At 39.4% G+C, this 17,031-nt stretch overlaps 1 protein-coding gene across 1 annotated transcript; it reads left to right on the forward strand.

Moving 5' to 3' along the window:
• The first annotated feature begins 10,235 nt into the window (after positions 1-10,235).
• Positions 10,236-15,709, forward strand: LOC104414759 (sulfate transporter 3.1). Its single transcript, XM_010025925.3, has 12 exons — positions 10,236-10,746; positions 10,902-11,109; positions 11,721-11,892; positions 12,027-12,092; positions 13,038-13,151; positions 13,609-13,725; positions 13,916-14,042; positions 14,160-14,446; positions 14,632-14,822; positions 14,912-14,997; positions 15,098-15,174; positions 15,272-15,709. Exons 1-12 carry the CDS (start codon positions 10,422-10,424, stop codon positions 15,458-15,460), a joined length of 1,959 nt encoding a protein of 652 aa, XP_010024227.2. The 5' UTR covers positions 10,236-10,421; the 3' UTR covers positions 15,461-15,709.
• Positions 15,710-17,031: the final 1,322 nt, after the last annotated feature.

Raw genomic sequence — 17,031 nt, forward strand, 5'->3', positions numbered from 1 at the left:
TGTCTTGTCCAGGCATTGACGTGATTAAGACAGGGACTGTCTCTCAGATTTCTAGTTCATAATCTTTTACCCATTCTTAATATCTCATTAGTAAGCTACTTAAATCATCCGTCAACTCTCACCTATTGAGTAACTTTAATTGATATGCTAGTATATTAACAGTAAGTCGATAATGCTTGACCCTAAAAATGAGAGGATTCATTCCTTGTGTACATGAGTACTTAATTTAAATTTGCAACCACATCCTCATTTAATTGCTTAAATTGATAGTGTAGCTGGCTATGATTCCTCAATTTTTTTTATATATATTAGAATACGATGTTCCAAATTCAAATCTTTTTGAACTTTTTATTATTTCATATATGATATCTTTCCATCTTTAAAATGTTTATATATTAAACTACACGTAAGAATGAGTATTAAAATTTTTAAATATAAAACAGTGCATCAATTTAACAACTTAAATTTTTATAGCAGTAGTCCACCTAATTTTCACAATTTATGACCGCAAGCCACACTGTCCCACAACTACGTAGAGGGAATCTTTTGGAAACATTTTGAGTCTCTAATTAATTCTTCCCACTACATATCCTCCGTTCGTTTCCTTCCTATGCTGTTAAACCATATAAACGTACAATCAATCAGCACATTTCAATCACAATCGGCAAGCAAGATTAATTATATAATGCGATAAGATCACAAATATTATTCTCCATGATTTAAATTATTTGACTTCAATTGATATGTTAGTATATATCAATTAAAGGGTAAGCCGATAATGCTTCACCCTAAAAATGAGAGTATCCATTCTTTGTATGAATACTCAATTTAAATATGGAACTATGCCCTCACATAATTGCTTACTTATATAGTTGGCCGTGATTCCTTAAATTTTCATTTATATTAGGACATGACATATCGAGTTCAAAACTTCTTTTTACTTCCCATATGATATCTTTCCAGGCTTTAAATATTTAAATATTAAACAACGTGAGAAGAAGAGTTTTAAAGTGTTTAAATATTAAACAACTCATTCATTTAACAACTTAAATTTTTATAACTGGTGGCTATAATTTCATCTTTCACAATTCCCGACTGCAAGCCACAATATCCCACAACTACATAGCGGAATCTTTTGGAAACATTCTGAGCCTCTAATTAATTCTTCCCACTACATATCCTCCGTACGTTTCCTTCCTATGCTACTAAGCCATATAAACGCACAATCAATCAGCACATTTCAATCACAAGAGGCAAGCAAGATTAATTTCATAATGTGATAAGATCACAAATATTATTCTCCATGATTTAAATTATTTGACTTTATTTGATACGTTAGATATTAAAGGGTAAATCGATAATGCTTGACCCTAAAAACGAGGGTATCCACTCTTTGCATATGTACTCGATTAAAAATATGGAACTACACCCTCACATAATTGCTTACTTATGGTCTAGTTGGCTGTAATTCCTCAATTTTTTCATTTATATTAGGACATGATGTTTCGAGTCAAAACTTCTTTTTACTTCCCATATGATATATTTCCATGCTTAAAATATTGAACAATGCGTGAGGAGGAGTATTAAAATGTTTAAATATTAAATGACGCATTCATTTAACAACTTAAATTTTTATAGTAGTTGGCTATAATTCCACATAACTTTCACAATTCATAACTGTACGCCACACTATCCCACAACAATGTAGCAGAATCTTTTGGAAACATTTTTAACCTCTAATTAATTCTTCCCACTACGTAGCCTTCGTACCTTTCCTTCCTATGCTGTTAAGCCATATAAACGTACAATCAATCAGAACGTTTCAACCACAAGACGCAAGCAAGATTGGATAAGATCATAAATATTATTCTCCATGATTTCAATGATTTGACTACATGCACAAAGGGTCGAAAATGTTGTGCTCTAAAGTCCATACCATGTTCTACAGCAACGAGTATTAGACATAATAGACACCCATGAATACACACATGCCACATACTAGGAATAATATAGCTTGTTATTATTACCCAAAGACTAAAGGAGAAAAAGATTAAAAAACGAACAATGATTTGGCCAATTCTCATCCAATTGAGTCGATATTCATCTGTGAAAATGATTAATGAACACAAACCCTTGTGATGGAGAAATCCTTTTTTTCTTAAATTTAATTCGCGAGTGGAACACCTGTTTGCTTTCTTTATTCCCTTCTATAACCAGCACTAGATTGGTCGGATCAAAGGGGTCTATAGCACAGAAGGAGAGAAGGTTTCATCTGGGGTTGTATAAGCTCTCTCTCTCTCTCTCTCTCTCTCTCTCTCTCTCTCTCTCCCCCCTCCCTCCTCTTCCTTATCTATTATCTATTTGCAACAGTTGGAAGTGAAGAAAATAAAAACAGACAAAGGGAAATGAATGCATATAAAGAGAGAACGAGGTTTTATCTGGGTATGTTCGAAACCTGACCAGTGATAATACTCATTGATCTTTCGTTGTGCTCTACCTTTTCTCAGAGTGCGCCTCTCTAGTTTCAACCCCCACACGCATCTTTCGATTTTGGGGTTCGAAAGTGATCCATTATATTACCTCTTTTCGCCTTGCTTTTTTCACGTTCAAGCTCGTAATGAGCATCACCCATTATGCAGCATTATTGTTGATTTTATAATGATTATGTATCGCAAAGTCTGGATTTTTCGGAACTACTATTTTATTGTGACAAATGCTCCATATGGTCACAAGCTTTTGCCGTTCTAAAGCGCGCAGGGCCACCAGCCACCTCATCCAAGTATGAATAACGGACTTTTCCCTTTCTCCTCAATTTAACTTAGGCTCCATTTATTTTGTGAAAGATGAATTATTTGAAAAGTATTTTTCTAAAAATAATCACTTATATTACTTAAAATGATTAGTCAATAAAAAATATTTTCAGTATTAATAATAATTTATGCATAGACATTTTCATGGATAATGAAATTTTTTTTTTGTTCATTCATTATTGTAATGATATAAGCGATCATTTTTAGGAATATATATTTTTTCCAATTATTCATTTTTTACGAAACAAATAGAATCATAATTACTCTAACACGCGCAATGCAACGTAAGCTATCTAGAAAGCATTTTCTTTCCTGCGAGATCGTGGTAGTGGTGCATGACCTTTCTCCACTAGCTTTAGAATAGAGAACGCCAACTTTGAATGGTATTAATAGTATTGTTTGATGAGGTTGATCGTTATTTACAATTCCACCACTTGTGACCAATTTTAGGGTGGGCCGATTCTACCTTTAAACTGGAATTGGACTATTGTTTATCAGTTTATGGAACCACCGTTATTTTTCTTTTTCTTTTTTTCTATTCCCTGACAGGAATGAAACAATGGAACCAGACAAGGGATTGGAAAAAAAACGTTGTTTTTGAACACTTGCAAGTGTGGAACACTCTTGTAGAGTGCAAGTGTGTCCATGAACGTTATTTTTTGTTCTATTCTCCAGCCTTTTGGCAATTAAAAAAAAGATTATTGGTCTAGTTTGGGTGGCCCGAGCAGTTTGGTCCACACCTAAAACTAGGAACTGAATCAAGTATCACCAATTCCAAATTTTAGGAATTGGGAATCACCAGTTCAATCTAATTCCCGTGCTCACCCCTCCATTGCAATGTCACTTAACGCATATGTTTTAGAACTTTGATATTCTTGATCTAAGGTGAAGTACTTTTTGAAAATTATAAACCACCTTTTTTCATTGTGATATCGATTTTTTGACATGTATTTCACAAGTATTGCTTTGCCGTTATCAAAAAGAAGGAAATTGTCAAACATAGTGGTATGTTTCAATGAGGGTTGACAGTATTTTCTCGAGCTACGAAATATGTTTTGTCCTTGGTACGAGCACCCAAAGTGCCAAAATTTGGCACTAATGGACACATAAATGCCAAAACTTCCAAAAGATTTAAGTGCTACTTTTTAAAAAAATTGAACACTTAAGTGCCAACTCCAGTAAGATTTGCTAGAAATTTCAACATGACATTATTTTATTAATAAAACTATCTACGTGACTTGCCCCAACCAACAGTAGCACTTGGCTCGATTTAGGTAAGGGCCGGTGACCTTCATTCGATTTGGGGGAGGGCTCAACCTCTCGTTTTATATCTAGGCGAGGACGTGTAGGCCCTCGCCTGTGGTCGGCTAGGGTCGCTAGCCACTGGCTAGGGCCCAATGAACCTAGCCGACCCTCACCCCACCATCGTCAACCCATTCTGGCAATGGTGGGGTGATGGCAGTAGCAAGGGCTTTAGAGCCCCTCGCTGATTTCCCTTTTATTTTTTATTTAGTATTTTTAATTAAATCTAATTAATATTTTTATTAAAATCAAATTTGGGAGTAGAATGACGTCATTTTGGGACAATGATTGCTGAGTGGACATTTCAGCAAGTCACATAGACAATTTTATTAATAAAATAAAGCCACGTAGGATTTTCAACAAGTCTCGGCGAAGTTGGCACTTAAGTGTCTATTTTTTTTTTTTTTTATAAAAAAAGAATGACACTTAAGTATACGTTTTTGGAGTTTTGGCATTTATGTGTGCACCCGTACCAAGTTTTGACACTTATAGTGTATTTCTTCCTATTTTGTCCACTAAGTATATCTAGATTTCTTTCTACTCAAAGCTAAGCACCAAAACCTAAGTGAAGGATGAAGCCGGTTCTTAAACAAAGACACGGAGTTGAGCGATCAGTTCAGGTGAATCGGACGGCCGCTTCATGCATTGACTGGACAAGGTTTTGACAAATAACTTGGATGCAGGAGTTTATGTGCCTATGTTGAGTAATTTGTGTGAACAAATCCGATCTACTCAACCCAGCTAAAATGACATATTAACTTATTGAGAAGCGAAGAGAAACCGGGGAAAATTACCTAAGATTGAAAGGGCAATTTTCCCTGATTTCCTGCGAAGATTGAGCGAAAAGACAGAGAGAAGACACGCTCAAGCTATATTAAAACACCAACGGATTTCCCTCTGAAGTTCATCTTTCCAGATCATGACTTTCAGTCTCACTTTTAGCTTTAGAATCAAGTTTGTTGTCCGTAATGTGCATTGAATATCAATGTCTTTCCGTTCTTCCCTTTGAGCATCACAGCGTATGTAATTATCAGTCATTTTCAATTCCCAGATGTTCATCCATGTTTCTTTAGTCAACGTGTTTTCTCATCAGTTTCCTTTTATTTCATTGCACTTAGATCTAGTATAGTTTAATATTCTTTAAATTCACTACTCGTAGTTTGCATTCCCTCTATTTTTCAACATCATGATCTCAACTTCCTTTCGTCCATCGCACTTAGCTCTAGTCCATTTTACTTTACTTTTCTTTTCTTTTCAATTTCGGGGTGCACTTTGAGTACTTTAGTTTCAAGAGTTCACTTCTCCTTACTGCTTAGATTCAAAGATCTACTTTCCAATTACATTTTACTCTTGACACATCTTTCTTTCTCAAAAATCCATTTCAATTCGATTTGAAAAAATTATTGTCTTGCAGAAGTTTGATCACCATGTGATTGAGCTAGAACCATTGAACAAGTTTTTCATTTTTTTCTTTGCCCAATCCTCTATCCATCGGATTTGCCTTACATCGGTTTAAATTTGACGGGTAAGCTTCCTTGGATTCATTCGGCTTTTCACGTAGTTTTGTATGATTTTCCAAGCATGCACGAAGATTGGTTTGCGCACACACGGCAGAGCAACTCCATTCACATGTGAACGAGCAGATTTCATGGAGTTTTGCACGATGCATAACGGTAACAAATGTAGCAAGAAACTGGCTATCGCCACCATCCTCCCTTCGAAAATCTGCGAAAAGGAATAATAAGAAAATTCGAAACTCCCCATCTTCACAATTTTTCTTAGAGTCAAGGGAGAATTATTATACCTACAAAGAAAATAAGACACTTTCAAGTGGCCAACAGGCTACTGTGGTGTTTTCTTGCCTACCAGCAACTTATACATCGACGTGAAGCACACACCAAGAAGCCCTGTTCTAAGTCAGAAATGAAGCTTCTCATTGTCGATTATGCTCATAAACTTGGCCATTTCTTTTCACTCGCATCAAAACTCCTGTGATAGTGATGCGAATAGGCTGGGTAAACACAGTGATTTCTTTCGAAAGAATTCGGACTTCGACTATTGCTGTATGCAGTTTTCGTTTCCTTTCCCCTAATTGAGTATGAATTGCACTTGTTGAAGTATATTTATGAATATTAAAAAATTCCCTATTGGAAAATATCCTCAGATATATTATTCGATATTAGGGATAGGATTTGATATTTCATTATTTTCTAAGGTAATTAATTTCCTTGTAAAAGTAGATTATTCCATTTCCTATACATATTGTTCGGGTATAAATACCCTTAATTGTAATATATATTGTCAAGCCAAGTCAAATGATTAAAGATGTAGTTCTTATTATTTTCTCTCTCCCTCTCTTTTGAAGATTCTAGAATAATTACAGGCACTGTTGCATGCATAGTATATAGATAAAACCTTCTTGGTGTGATCTCCTCTGTAATCCTCATTCTCTTACTCAAAATGGAAACTGTCTCTATGCTTTGCTCTTCCAAAGTGATCCATATCATCAAAATATACATTCTTTTTGGTTGTTCAGGGGAAGCTTTCTACTGACTTCAACTTGATGTTGTAAAAAATGCAGAATGATGTCTCTTTCTTTGTGGCTAAACTCTCTCTCTCTCTCTCTCTCTCTCTCTCTCTCTCTCTGTAGCACTGTGACCACTGGTTGAGGCCGATCAAATGACAAAGACTGCTAGTCATCACCGCCCGCCTACCTTCCATCTTTCATGGCGTACTTAAAAACTAACATTAGGTTTCATTGCCCTTTGCAGATTCTTCCGGAAATCAAACCGGTCGGCGTCATCTCCAAACGGGTCCGCGACACGTGTCCCCCGCAAAGCGTGGTTACCCAACGTTCTCGTCGTTTTCCCTCCAAAAAGGGGGCGTCTTTTCTTCCGTCAACCGAGTCTCAACCATTCGTCGCATTGCGGGGTCAAACGTGGGAAGTGCTTTGTCAGCCCGACGCGCACAAGCAAAGCGCACGCGCCGAAAAAGCAAAGATTGAAAGAAGATCTATTATTGCCCAAGAGCCCTTCTTCCTTTGCCCAAGCCGTATCTATTTGACCGACGAGTCTTTTCCTAAACCGAGTAGCGTCAGACTCACTTGCGGAATGAGGGAAGAACACGTGCTGACTTTCGTGCTAAGGAGACAAAAGTCGTCCGTCGGTCAACACGTGGAGGGCGCATTTCGCTGTATCGTGATTCCTCCGCGTGATTCACAACGCTGGAGAACCAGCGAAAAAAAGCAGCTAGAGGGATAGAGGTGATCTGCAGAAGTGCGGCGAGCTGCCGAGACAAGATACTGTTGGATTATGGAGGATCGCCTGCTGACTGGAAAGCTTACTGCTGTCTGTCACGTATCATTTTGTGAACTGATATTCGGACCAAACATATGACTTTTGATATCACTATTAAAGAAAGAACTGTACATGTATCCCCAGCGTTGCTTATGTTCCTTGGATTCTGTCAATGTTTTCTGTATATACCGGTATCACTGCATAACCTGAGTTAAGGTCTTAGGTTGTAAATCACGTTCCTAGATTAAATTAATTGGATGAAGTAAATCCTCCATAGAAAATCCTAAGGTTGGCACATCACTCGATCATCACGATGCGGTTGCTTATGACCATTCTAGACCCACATCATATGTCTGGAGCGGAAGAGAAAGAATAGCAGGCCAGGTCAACACCATCATCAACATCCGCAACCGGCAATTCAATTGCGCAAAGAGTGACAGCCAACACCAATCCCTTCTATCAGCAATTCACTCGTGCAGATAGTAACGGGAAGTCATGCTCATGTGCATTAGCTAGAGAATAATTATATCACTGTCAGTATAAAATCGAGGCTATAGTCAGCTCATTAATATCTTTACATACGACGAAAAAGGATTGCTCGACAACTTGTGGTTTCATATTGACTACCTACCGTATTGTGTCCTACTTTAATACCCGTTTCAAATACCACTACTGTTTGCTTTATAGCCACATAATGTTGTGCCGGTCCTTCAATTGCGTTCGGAAGAGACCCGAATCGCTTTACAGAAATATCCAAATGGTAGGTACCGTTCGGCCTAAATCTTCTCCATTTCCTTCCAATCATCGCATGAGGCAGGCCCATAATTGCGTTTTTTAATTAGAAACATTATGTGAATCCGAGACCGTCCCAACTTCTAATAATACCTAATAAAACAACAGGGTTTCCAATAAGCTGCAGCCCTAATCACAACGTTAAATCCCGGATATTCTCCCGAGCTGATCCGATGGCAACGAGCGCCACGTGTTAAGTGGATCGGTCCTTCTAGGCAATTAAGAAAGCAATCCTATTGGTGAGGTACATGTCACATGGCAAATCTCTAGTGGGACGAGATTCCCCCCAATATATGGTAGGCTTCTTCGATTTTGCTTCTTCGAATGAAATTATTGCCTAATTATGTTCGCCTGTCGATTATATCCCTTAATTAAAAAGTATTATAGTTTCCATACGGGATTTATGTTGATATGTATGAAGAATAAATGACCTGGCATAATAATATCAATGTGAGTTATGGCCAAGCGTAGGGTACAAAGGGTACTACTATATTTGCTTCCTCGGCCGGATGTTGAACTTGGATTTTTCAGGAACCCTTCATTAATTTATGCAAAAGGTCGGCTATTGAAAACCAAAAGGATATTGTACTTAGGTCGAGCATCAAGAAGTGTAGCCCTTCTATGCAGTTGGTGAAGAATCGATGCACAAGCTTATGCAGTAAACAAAATTGGAGTGCTAGAAGCCGCAGAAGCAAACGGACAACCGACCAAACTCGCAGACCAGTTTGGTGCAGAGGATAGAGAGGACGCCGATTTCATGCGGTTTGACAAACTGTGCCAAATGATGAGATGCTTTCATTATAAAATTGACTCAATTCCAACCCCAGGTCTTAACGCCGTGAAATTCGCTCTTGGAGTAAACTCAACCTTTGATACTTTCGGTATAGGCTCTTTATACACTGTATGTGAATTAAAGAACACATGCATTTATGCTATCTAACTCTCTCTAGACCAGTAACTGGAAAGTCCGACCTTAATCGATCAGACACCTGCCTTGTGCCCACGTGAGAAAATGGAAATTGCTCAGCGGGCACCTACGTATACTTTTGATTCGAGAGTGGATGTGATGAGTGCTTTCCGCTCCAGATTTTGGTTCGACTGAAGTTACTGTTGCATCTGCAAATAGGGCCGTTGAAAAATTACCAGTCTTTTCCAAGAAAGTGCGATGGTTATGGTCAACCAGAAAAGCGAGTGTGAGATTAAAAAGCATAAGTTAGTGCATGACGTAGATTTTAACGGAGTCAATTGAGCCTTTTGGCTAATAACGTAGTGATTAGCAGCTTGATAAAAATTTAATCATAAGGGTAAAACCATTGTGACTGGCTTGTACAGCGACTTGCATCCAACACGTGTCTTCGCATCAGTCATGAGATTCATGCCATCAAGCTTGACCACAATATGCTACAATATTAGCTTCTCAAACCGTCAATTTATAGAGATTAGCTCACTAAAAATGGGTCCACACCACCAGTTTACCTGCCTTTCATTCAATCTGTGATCTTTCTTATAGGAACTCCCAGCACAAAGCTGGGTAGCCTATCAGAAAAGCAAAACCCCACTGGTCATGCCCTTGATCAATAGTTCACATGCTCATCTTAACATGTGGTCCTATGCCAAGAAACATCGAAACGCCAAATGCACAAGCTCCTTAAACTCTAGGTATTGATTAATCTTGTCCGTACCGCTATCCATACAATGAATTTACATGGGTGTTTTTTTTTTTTTTTTTTTGGGTCATATAACACGTACTTAATGAATCGGAAGATTTTCATGCTCGAAAATGTTTGTTTAGATTATTTCTCTGTCACCTCGCCATCGAATAAAAGAGTACCTATCATTTAATCATATTTCTAAACAAAAAAAAATTGAAAAATAGTCACCATAGAAGGTAGGGGAGAAGTTGTGACGAAGTTGACGACATTCCATGTGTTGGGATGGGACCCAAGCAGCATTTGCAAAGATCCCTTTCCCTCCTCTCATCTCTCCTTTATATATACCCACCTCACCTTCATTGCCATGCACTACCAATCTCCAACCCAACCTCACTCCGATACTCTCTCCCTTCTCTCTCTCTCTCTCTCTCTCTCAAAAGCCGCCTAACTCTTAGCTAAGTCCTAAGCTCGATATTTGCAGATAATATACATTACCTTGTTAGTGTTGCTGCTAAAGCTTTGCTAGCTTGAATTTGGCTTCTTTAGGCGCATTTGGGCACTCCCGCATAATGGGCAAAATGGAAAACATGGACTACGAGTGTCCGCACAAGGTAGCCATCCCCCCGCCCAAGCCCTTCCTCCAGTCGCTCATGACCACCCTCAAGGAGACCTTCTTCCCCGATGACCCGTTCCGGCAGTTCCGAGGCCAGCCGGGGTCCCGGAAGCTCGTCCTGGGGCTCCAGTACTTCGTCCCGATACTCGAGTGGGCCCCGCGCTACACCTTCGACTCCTTCAAGTCTGACCTCATCGCGGGGATCACCATCGCCAGCCTCGCCGTCCCCCAGGGGATCAGCTATGCCAAACTGGCGAGCCTACCCGCAATTATCGGACTGTGTGAGTGCCGCTACATACGAAACAATTGTCGTAACATATAGTCACTCTATGTGTTTGTCTTCATCCCATCTCTCGCCCACTCCTGTGAGCTTAATCTCGCCATCTCACTATCGAAAAACTATATTTTCTGAAGTCTTCTTTCTTGATGAATGCAGATTCGAGCTTTGTGCCGCCATTGGTGTATGCAATGTTGGGGAGTTCGAGAGATTTGGCCGTGGGGACGGTAGCGGTGGCCTCGCTGCTCATATCTACAATGCTAGGCAAGGAAGTGAGTCCAACTGAGCACACAAAAGAATATGTTCAGCTGGTTTTCACTGCCACCTTCTTCGCTGGTGTTTTCCAAGCCTCTCTTGGCTTCTTGAGGTACTCTCTCTCTCTCTCTCTCTCTCTCTCTCTCTCATGGCTCATTCGAGAGGTAGATTGACTCTATTTACATAATTCTTTTATAAAGGCAACGCGTCTCTAATCGCTAATGGATTTTCTGGAAATTGTTGTGGTCCCATGAGTGTAATATGATGAGCTGATTACTCGAGAGGGATTGAAATCCATTTTCCAAGCCGTAGATGGTCAAATCCATCGCTTTTAAAGCAATCGAACGAGCTTTATGATGTTCTTTTCCTCTCCCAAACTTTTATTTTTCATATGCAACCCAAATAGACTAAAGTCTATATCACAAGAGCCTTGCCCTTGCATGGACTTGGGAACAAGACTTTCGATCTTTGTCTTACGCAATTGAAAGGTCTTGTACAGCGCTCTAAAAGACAACCGGAAACGGTGACGAGAGAGATCGAGAAAAATACGATTTCTCCCTCCCCTTTCGAGTCTCACGTAATATCAGACTCTATTATAGGAAAAAAGTTGTCTTCTGGTCAGAATTATTTTTCTTTTTTGGGACACAAGAACGCCTTTTAGCTGCTATTTTAGCTGGTCCTTTTCTCTTTGTAATCGACTTAACGGTTTTTTTATGCTTACAGGCTGGGGTTCGTAGTGGACTTTCTGTCACACGCCACAATAGTCGGGTTCATGGGAGGAGCAGCGACCGTGGTGTGCCTTCAGCAGCTCAAAGGAATGCTTGGCTTGGTCCGTTTCACTCACGAGACCGATCTCGTCTCTGTCATGCACTCCGTCATCACTCAAGTCCACGAGGTTCTTGAACTCTTCCTCTTTTTCTTTTATTCCAAATATCAACGATAACCATTGACGTTATCATTCTGTGTTGGGACTTTCTCATATATCATTATTAACGTCTTTAATTTACTTCTGTTTTATCTCTTTTGCAGTGGCGATGGGAAAGTGGAGTCATGGGCTGCTGCTTCCTCTTCTTTCTCTTGTTCACCCGATACCTTGTAAGTATAAGAAGAATGCAATTATTTAGACTGATGCTATTTTATTCACTTGGGTTTCAAGAAATGCAATTTTTTCACCTTCATGAGTGAGGTTATATGTTAAGTTAATAGTTGAAAATTAAGCCCACTATATATGTTCGTTTTAATTTCTCATCATTATAATCAAGATGAACATATTAGTTGACAAAATAACCTAGCAGAGTCAGCGACAGTGACAAGGATTTATTACCATATTAATACCTAAAACTTCGCAAATTAGTGAGAGAGAGAGAGAGAGAGAGAGAGAGAGAGAGAGAGAGAGAGAGAGAGAGAGAGAGAGTCCAATAGTCAAGAATTCATCTTAGAGAGGCAAATTGTTGGTGCCCTTTCTTTCCCACCAGAAAAAGAAACGGGAGAACAAGATCAAAGAAAGAACAAAGGATAAAGAGTCTAGTTATTGAAATAATTGTAGTTGATCATTGCCTAATCTATCCATGAAGCTCAGTGGCGTTAGGTGGGTTCTGCAAAAGCTCCGGAGAACGAATAGAGTGGACGACGAATCATCGCATAGTCTCGTGCTCTTCACACTGTCATTCATTTCTACTTTAACCTTTTCAAGGAAAGATCTTGCTATATTTGGTATAGTATATATAGAATCTACACTGTATTCCACATCTGAATAAACTTCTGTGTGGTAATTTGTAAGCATGCCTAGTGTTTTTAAGACATTAGTCTTTCAGTGATTCCCTCTCAGATTATGTACATGCGCACGGTCTCTTTGCAATAATTTAACACATGAATCGTGTCGTTGTCTAATAGTTTAAATTATAAAAACAAACTATGGCACACTTTATTAACTCCTAACTCTCTTGATTACTTACATGCATGTTATCTTCTTGCAACATATTTATTGGGATGCATATCTTTAATTAATTGCTTGCAAAATATACATGTCAACGTTGGCAGAGCAAAAAGAGGGCAGCCTTCTTTTGGATAAATGCCATGGCGCCTCTCACTTCGGTCATTTTGGGGAGCGTCATCGTCTATTTCAGTCAGGCTGAGAGACATGGAGTTCAAGTGGTGAATCTCTCTCTCTCTCTCTCTCTCTCTCTCTCTCTCTCTCTCTCTCTGTGAGAAATTAAAAGTTAATCCTAGAAAAGGAAATTAAAAGCTGGAAATTCAGATAACGACTACATGGACCGATCTAGTGATCGAGGAACGAATGCATATGTGCCTATTAGGTGCGCATCAAAAGTTCAATTTCTCACATCGTCAAATGCCAAACAATATCATGTTTAGGCTATAATCCTTTAGCTTTAGGCTTGCAGCTTACTAATTCATGAGATTAATGAGATGTCTATAGGGTTAGAATTTATCCATCTAAGATGGACTTTCTCATCGAAAAAATTCAATCACGACAAACATTTTAGGCTTCATTCAAAGTCCTTTGATTGTTTATACCACAAAAAAAAGACATTCATTTTGGGCATGCGATGTATAGTTACATTCCTTCTTTAACGTTTGTTTCTAAATCCAGATCGGGCACCTGAAGAAAGGTTTGAATCCGCCATCTATAACGGAACTGGCATTCGGATCGCCACATTTGATGACCGCCATTAAAGTTGGAATCGTCACTGGCATCATTGCTCTTGCTGTAAGTTCTCACTCTTCAAGTCCCCTTTTGAAAGAATTCTTCGCTGAATCGGATCCCCAAATTACAATACATCCATGCCAGTTTACTTGCATGACTAGCATCCTTTGCTTGTCTAATGTATTTAATAGCAATATAATGCACAGTAATTGATGTGAGCGAAATAGACTTAACGTCAATGTATGGTGTGCAGGAAGGTGTAGCTGTTGGGAGGAGTTTTGCCACATTCAAGAACTACCACATTGATGGCAACAAAGAAATGATAGCATTTGGCATGATGAACATTGCAGGCTCTTGCACTTCTTGCTACCTAACCTCAGGTACTAATTTCCTACGGCAAACTAACTCAAACACATGATGAGTGAAAGTTTCATATTCATTCTGAATTGCAACAAATCAAACTGATATGTGTTACATGTGTTTGTCTTTGATTACAGGGCCATTTTCAAGAACAGCAGTGAACTTCAACGCTGGGTGCAAGAGTGCAGTGTCCAACATTGTGATGGCAACGGCAGTGATGATCACACTGCTATTCCTAACTCCCCTGTTCCATTACACTCCTCTCGTGGTGCTCTCATCAATCATCATGGCCGCCATGCTCGGCCTCATTGACTACGAGGCAGCGATCCATCTCTTTAAGATCGACAAGTTTGACTTCGTCGTCTGCATTAGCTCGTACATTGGTGTCGTCTTCGGGAGTGTTGAGATTGGCCTGGTCACTGCGGTAAGGAAAACGAAAGAGAAAGCACTACCCAACTTATTATTCAAGAGATTCATTGCCTTATCAGTTACGATTGTGTATGCGGTCATAGTATATCTTGCTCGACAACTCACGAAAATGACATGAACCTTCCGAATTATATGCTTCAGAATCTTAAGACTGACTATGTTATTGAAATGAACTTGTAGGTGGTGTTGTCGTTGGTTAGGGTGCTGATCTCCGTAGCCAGGCCAAGGACTTTCGCAATGGGCAACATTCCCAACTCCATGATCTATAGAAGCATTGATCAATACCCAAATGCTCAGCATGTCCCTGGAGTCCTCATCCTTCAGATAGACTCACCAATTTACTTTGCTAATGCAAACTACTTGAGAGAGAGGTACATCTAGCTACATTACCCCATACCCTACTTACTATTTTCATTGAGCTTCGACCTTAAGCAGAAATCGGGGTATTTCGTGATTTTAGGATTTCAAGGTGGATCTACGAGGAGGAAGACAGGGCAAAAGCGTCGGGAGAAAATAGCTTGCAGTACATTGTACTAGACTTGAGCGGTATATACATATTATAAGAAAATTTCTATCTCCAGTCACTGTCAATTTGCCGTAAAAGAACTTACATAGTTGGATTTAACTTATTTGTGATATGTTACAGCCGTCGGAAGCATTGATACCAGTGGAATTAGCATGCTTGAGGAAACCAAGAAAAATGCCGACAGAAGAGGACTCAAGGTAAAAGAAAATCTTCGAGATTTATGGAAAGAAAATCCCTCTTGTTTCTTCTATGACTGGAGAGAGCTAAATGGTTGCATCCGTCATGATTTTTCAGCTTGTTATAGCGAACCCACGAAGCGAGGTGATAAAGAAGCTAGAAAAGTCCAAGTTCATCGAATCGCTTGGTGAAGAATGGATCTATCTGACAGTCGGAGAGGCTGTAGGCGCGTGCAACTTCATGCTCCACACTTACAAGCAAAATCATGCTGGGGTCGCATTCAGTGCGCAAGACTGTAATGTATGATCTATGCTCGAGGGATCGATAAATCACCGCAGAGGACGCAAACCACAACCACAGATGCAAGTGTCCCCACTTACTGATTTAGCCAAATTTAGTTTGATTGAAAAGAAGAATGTGAAGAAGATGAATAGAGCTTCCACCATTTATTTGGAAAGGAAAAGCTTGAAGAAATCATTCCCAGTGTAGTACTATTTCGTCCTATGTACTGAAGTTGAATGCAAGATCTGATTTGAAACTTTTTTTTCTGACTTATATGCTCGTCTTTTCTTGATGGGATCTTAGTGGATTCCTTAAGCCTGTGAAATGTCTATGTCCAAGATCTATGCTTTAGTACTAGCCACAACTTCATGGACCACAGTGGATGCATGAACAAAAGGCTGCAAGTATTCGATGAAAATAAGCTTCCCTTTTTGGTCAAAGGTTCTATAATTATAAGAACTATTCATAGCATCAGCCCTGGATTTGCAGTTTGATCAAAGCCGATGCCTTTCGTATTTAATTTTCTTCTTCTTCTTCTTTTCTTGCTCTTTGGATCCGGACAAAACGAAAGAACTTGGGCACAGCCACAGAAGTCATTCATCTCCCTCAGATAGTGGGAGAGTCAGCTTTTCCATGACATGTGATGGATCATTTTCACAAGAGAAATATGATTCCTGAAAGAGATGGCATCAAACACAAGCCACGCTAACTGACGGATCCCAATTGTCCAATGTCGTAGGATTCGTCACGCACAGAGAATTGATTGGATCCTACCAATCGAGGATTGGTGCTCACATAGATAAGCATCGCATGGTTCTCATTCACCGTGAGGACGAGGAGCGTGGGGATAGTGCAGATGGAAGACTAAGGCAAGAAATTGACAAACTACTAAAAGCAGACTCAACAAAAACGAAGCTAACCGAAAGCAAGTGATTGACATCTACTAAGACAAGTGTTGAATCTACCCTAGGATAAAATTTATCATAACCTTAGATAGTGGCTATCATGCCCCGAACCTCGGGCACGCACACATCCCTCAGCGATCGATTAAAAATGCGACGTCCCAGGATGCATCGCCAACCCTTTTTTTTTCTTTCTTTTGATTAAATGCATGCGAAAGCAAATTAAATAAACCATCGGCCAACAAACAAACATAAGGATAGTAAAACACGGCAACCATTGCCGAACCAACATATTCATTTATCAACTGTTAACCCTAGTAAGTTTAATAGTACAAGCCTTTCTACAGCCACTTCCTATCGACCCTCTCAAAATCCTCAAGGATTAGGATTAACCTACTTCACTAACGGCAGCCAAAAAGGTGTCGCATCTCGCGCCCACTACATCCGCACTCAGCAAATCTCCACGCTACGGTCTTAAAAAATGTTAACCACAACAGAGTAAGATAAAATCACAGCGAGTTAACAACCTAAACCCCGATTAGGACACAAATTTGTCTCGAAAGTAGCCTAAACAGGCACCACAAATAAACTCACCTCGCCTCGGCACGTCCCTATATATTAACACATCACATATGTTATTATAAATATCATGAGCGTAATTAATAACTGGAACACATGATTTTTATCCTTCAA

Source organism: Eucalyptus grandis, chromosome 8 (assembly GCF_016545825.1).
Source record: "Eucalyptus grandis isolate ANBG69807.140 chromosome 8, ASM1654582v1, whole genome shotgun sequence".
NCBI classification, from domain to species: domain Eukaryota; kingdom Viridiplantae; phylum Streptophyta; class Magnoliopsida; order Myrtales; family Myrtaceae; genus Eucalyptus; species Eucalyptus grandis.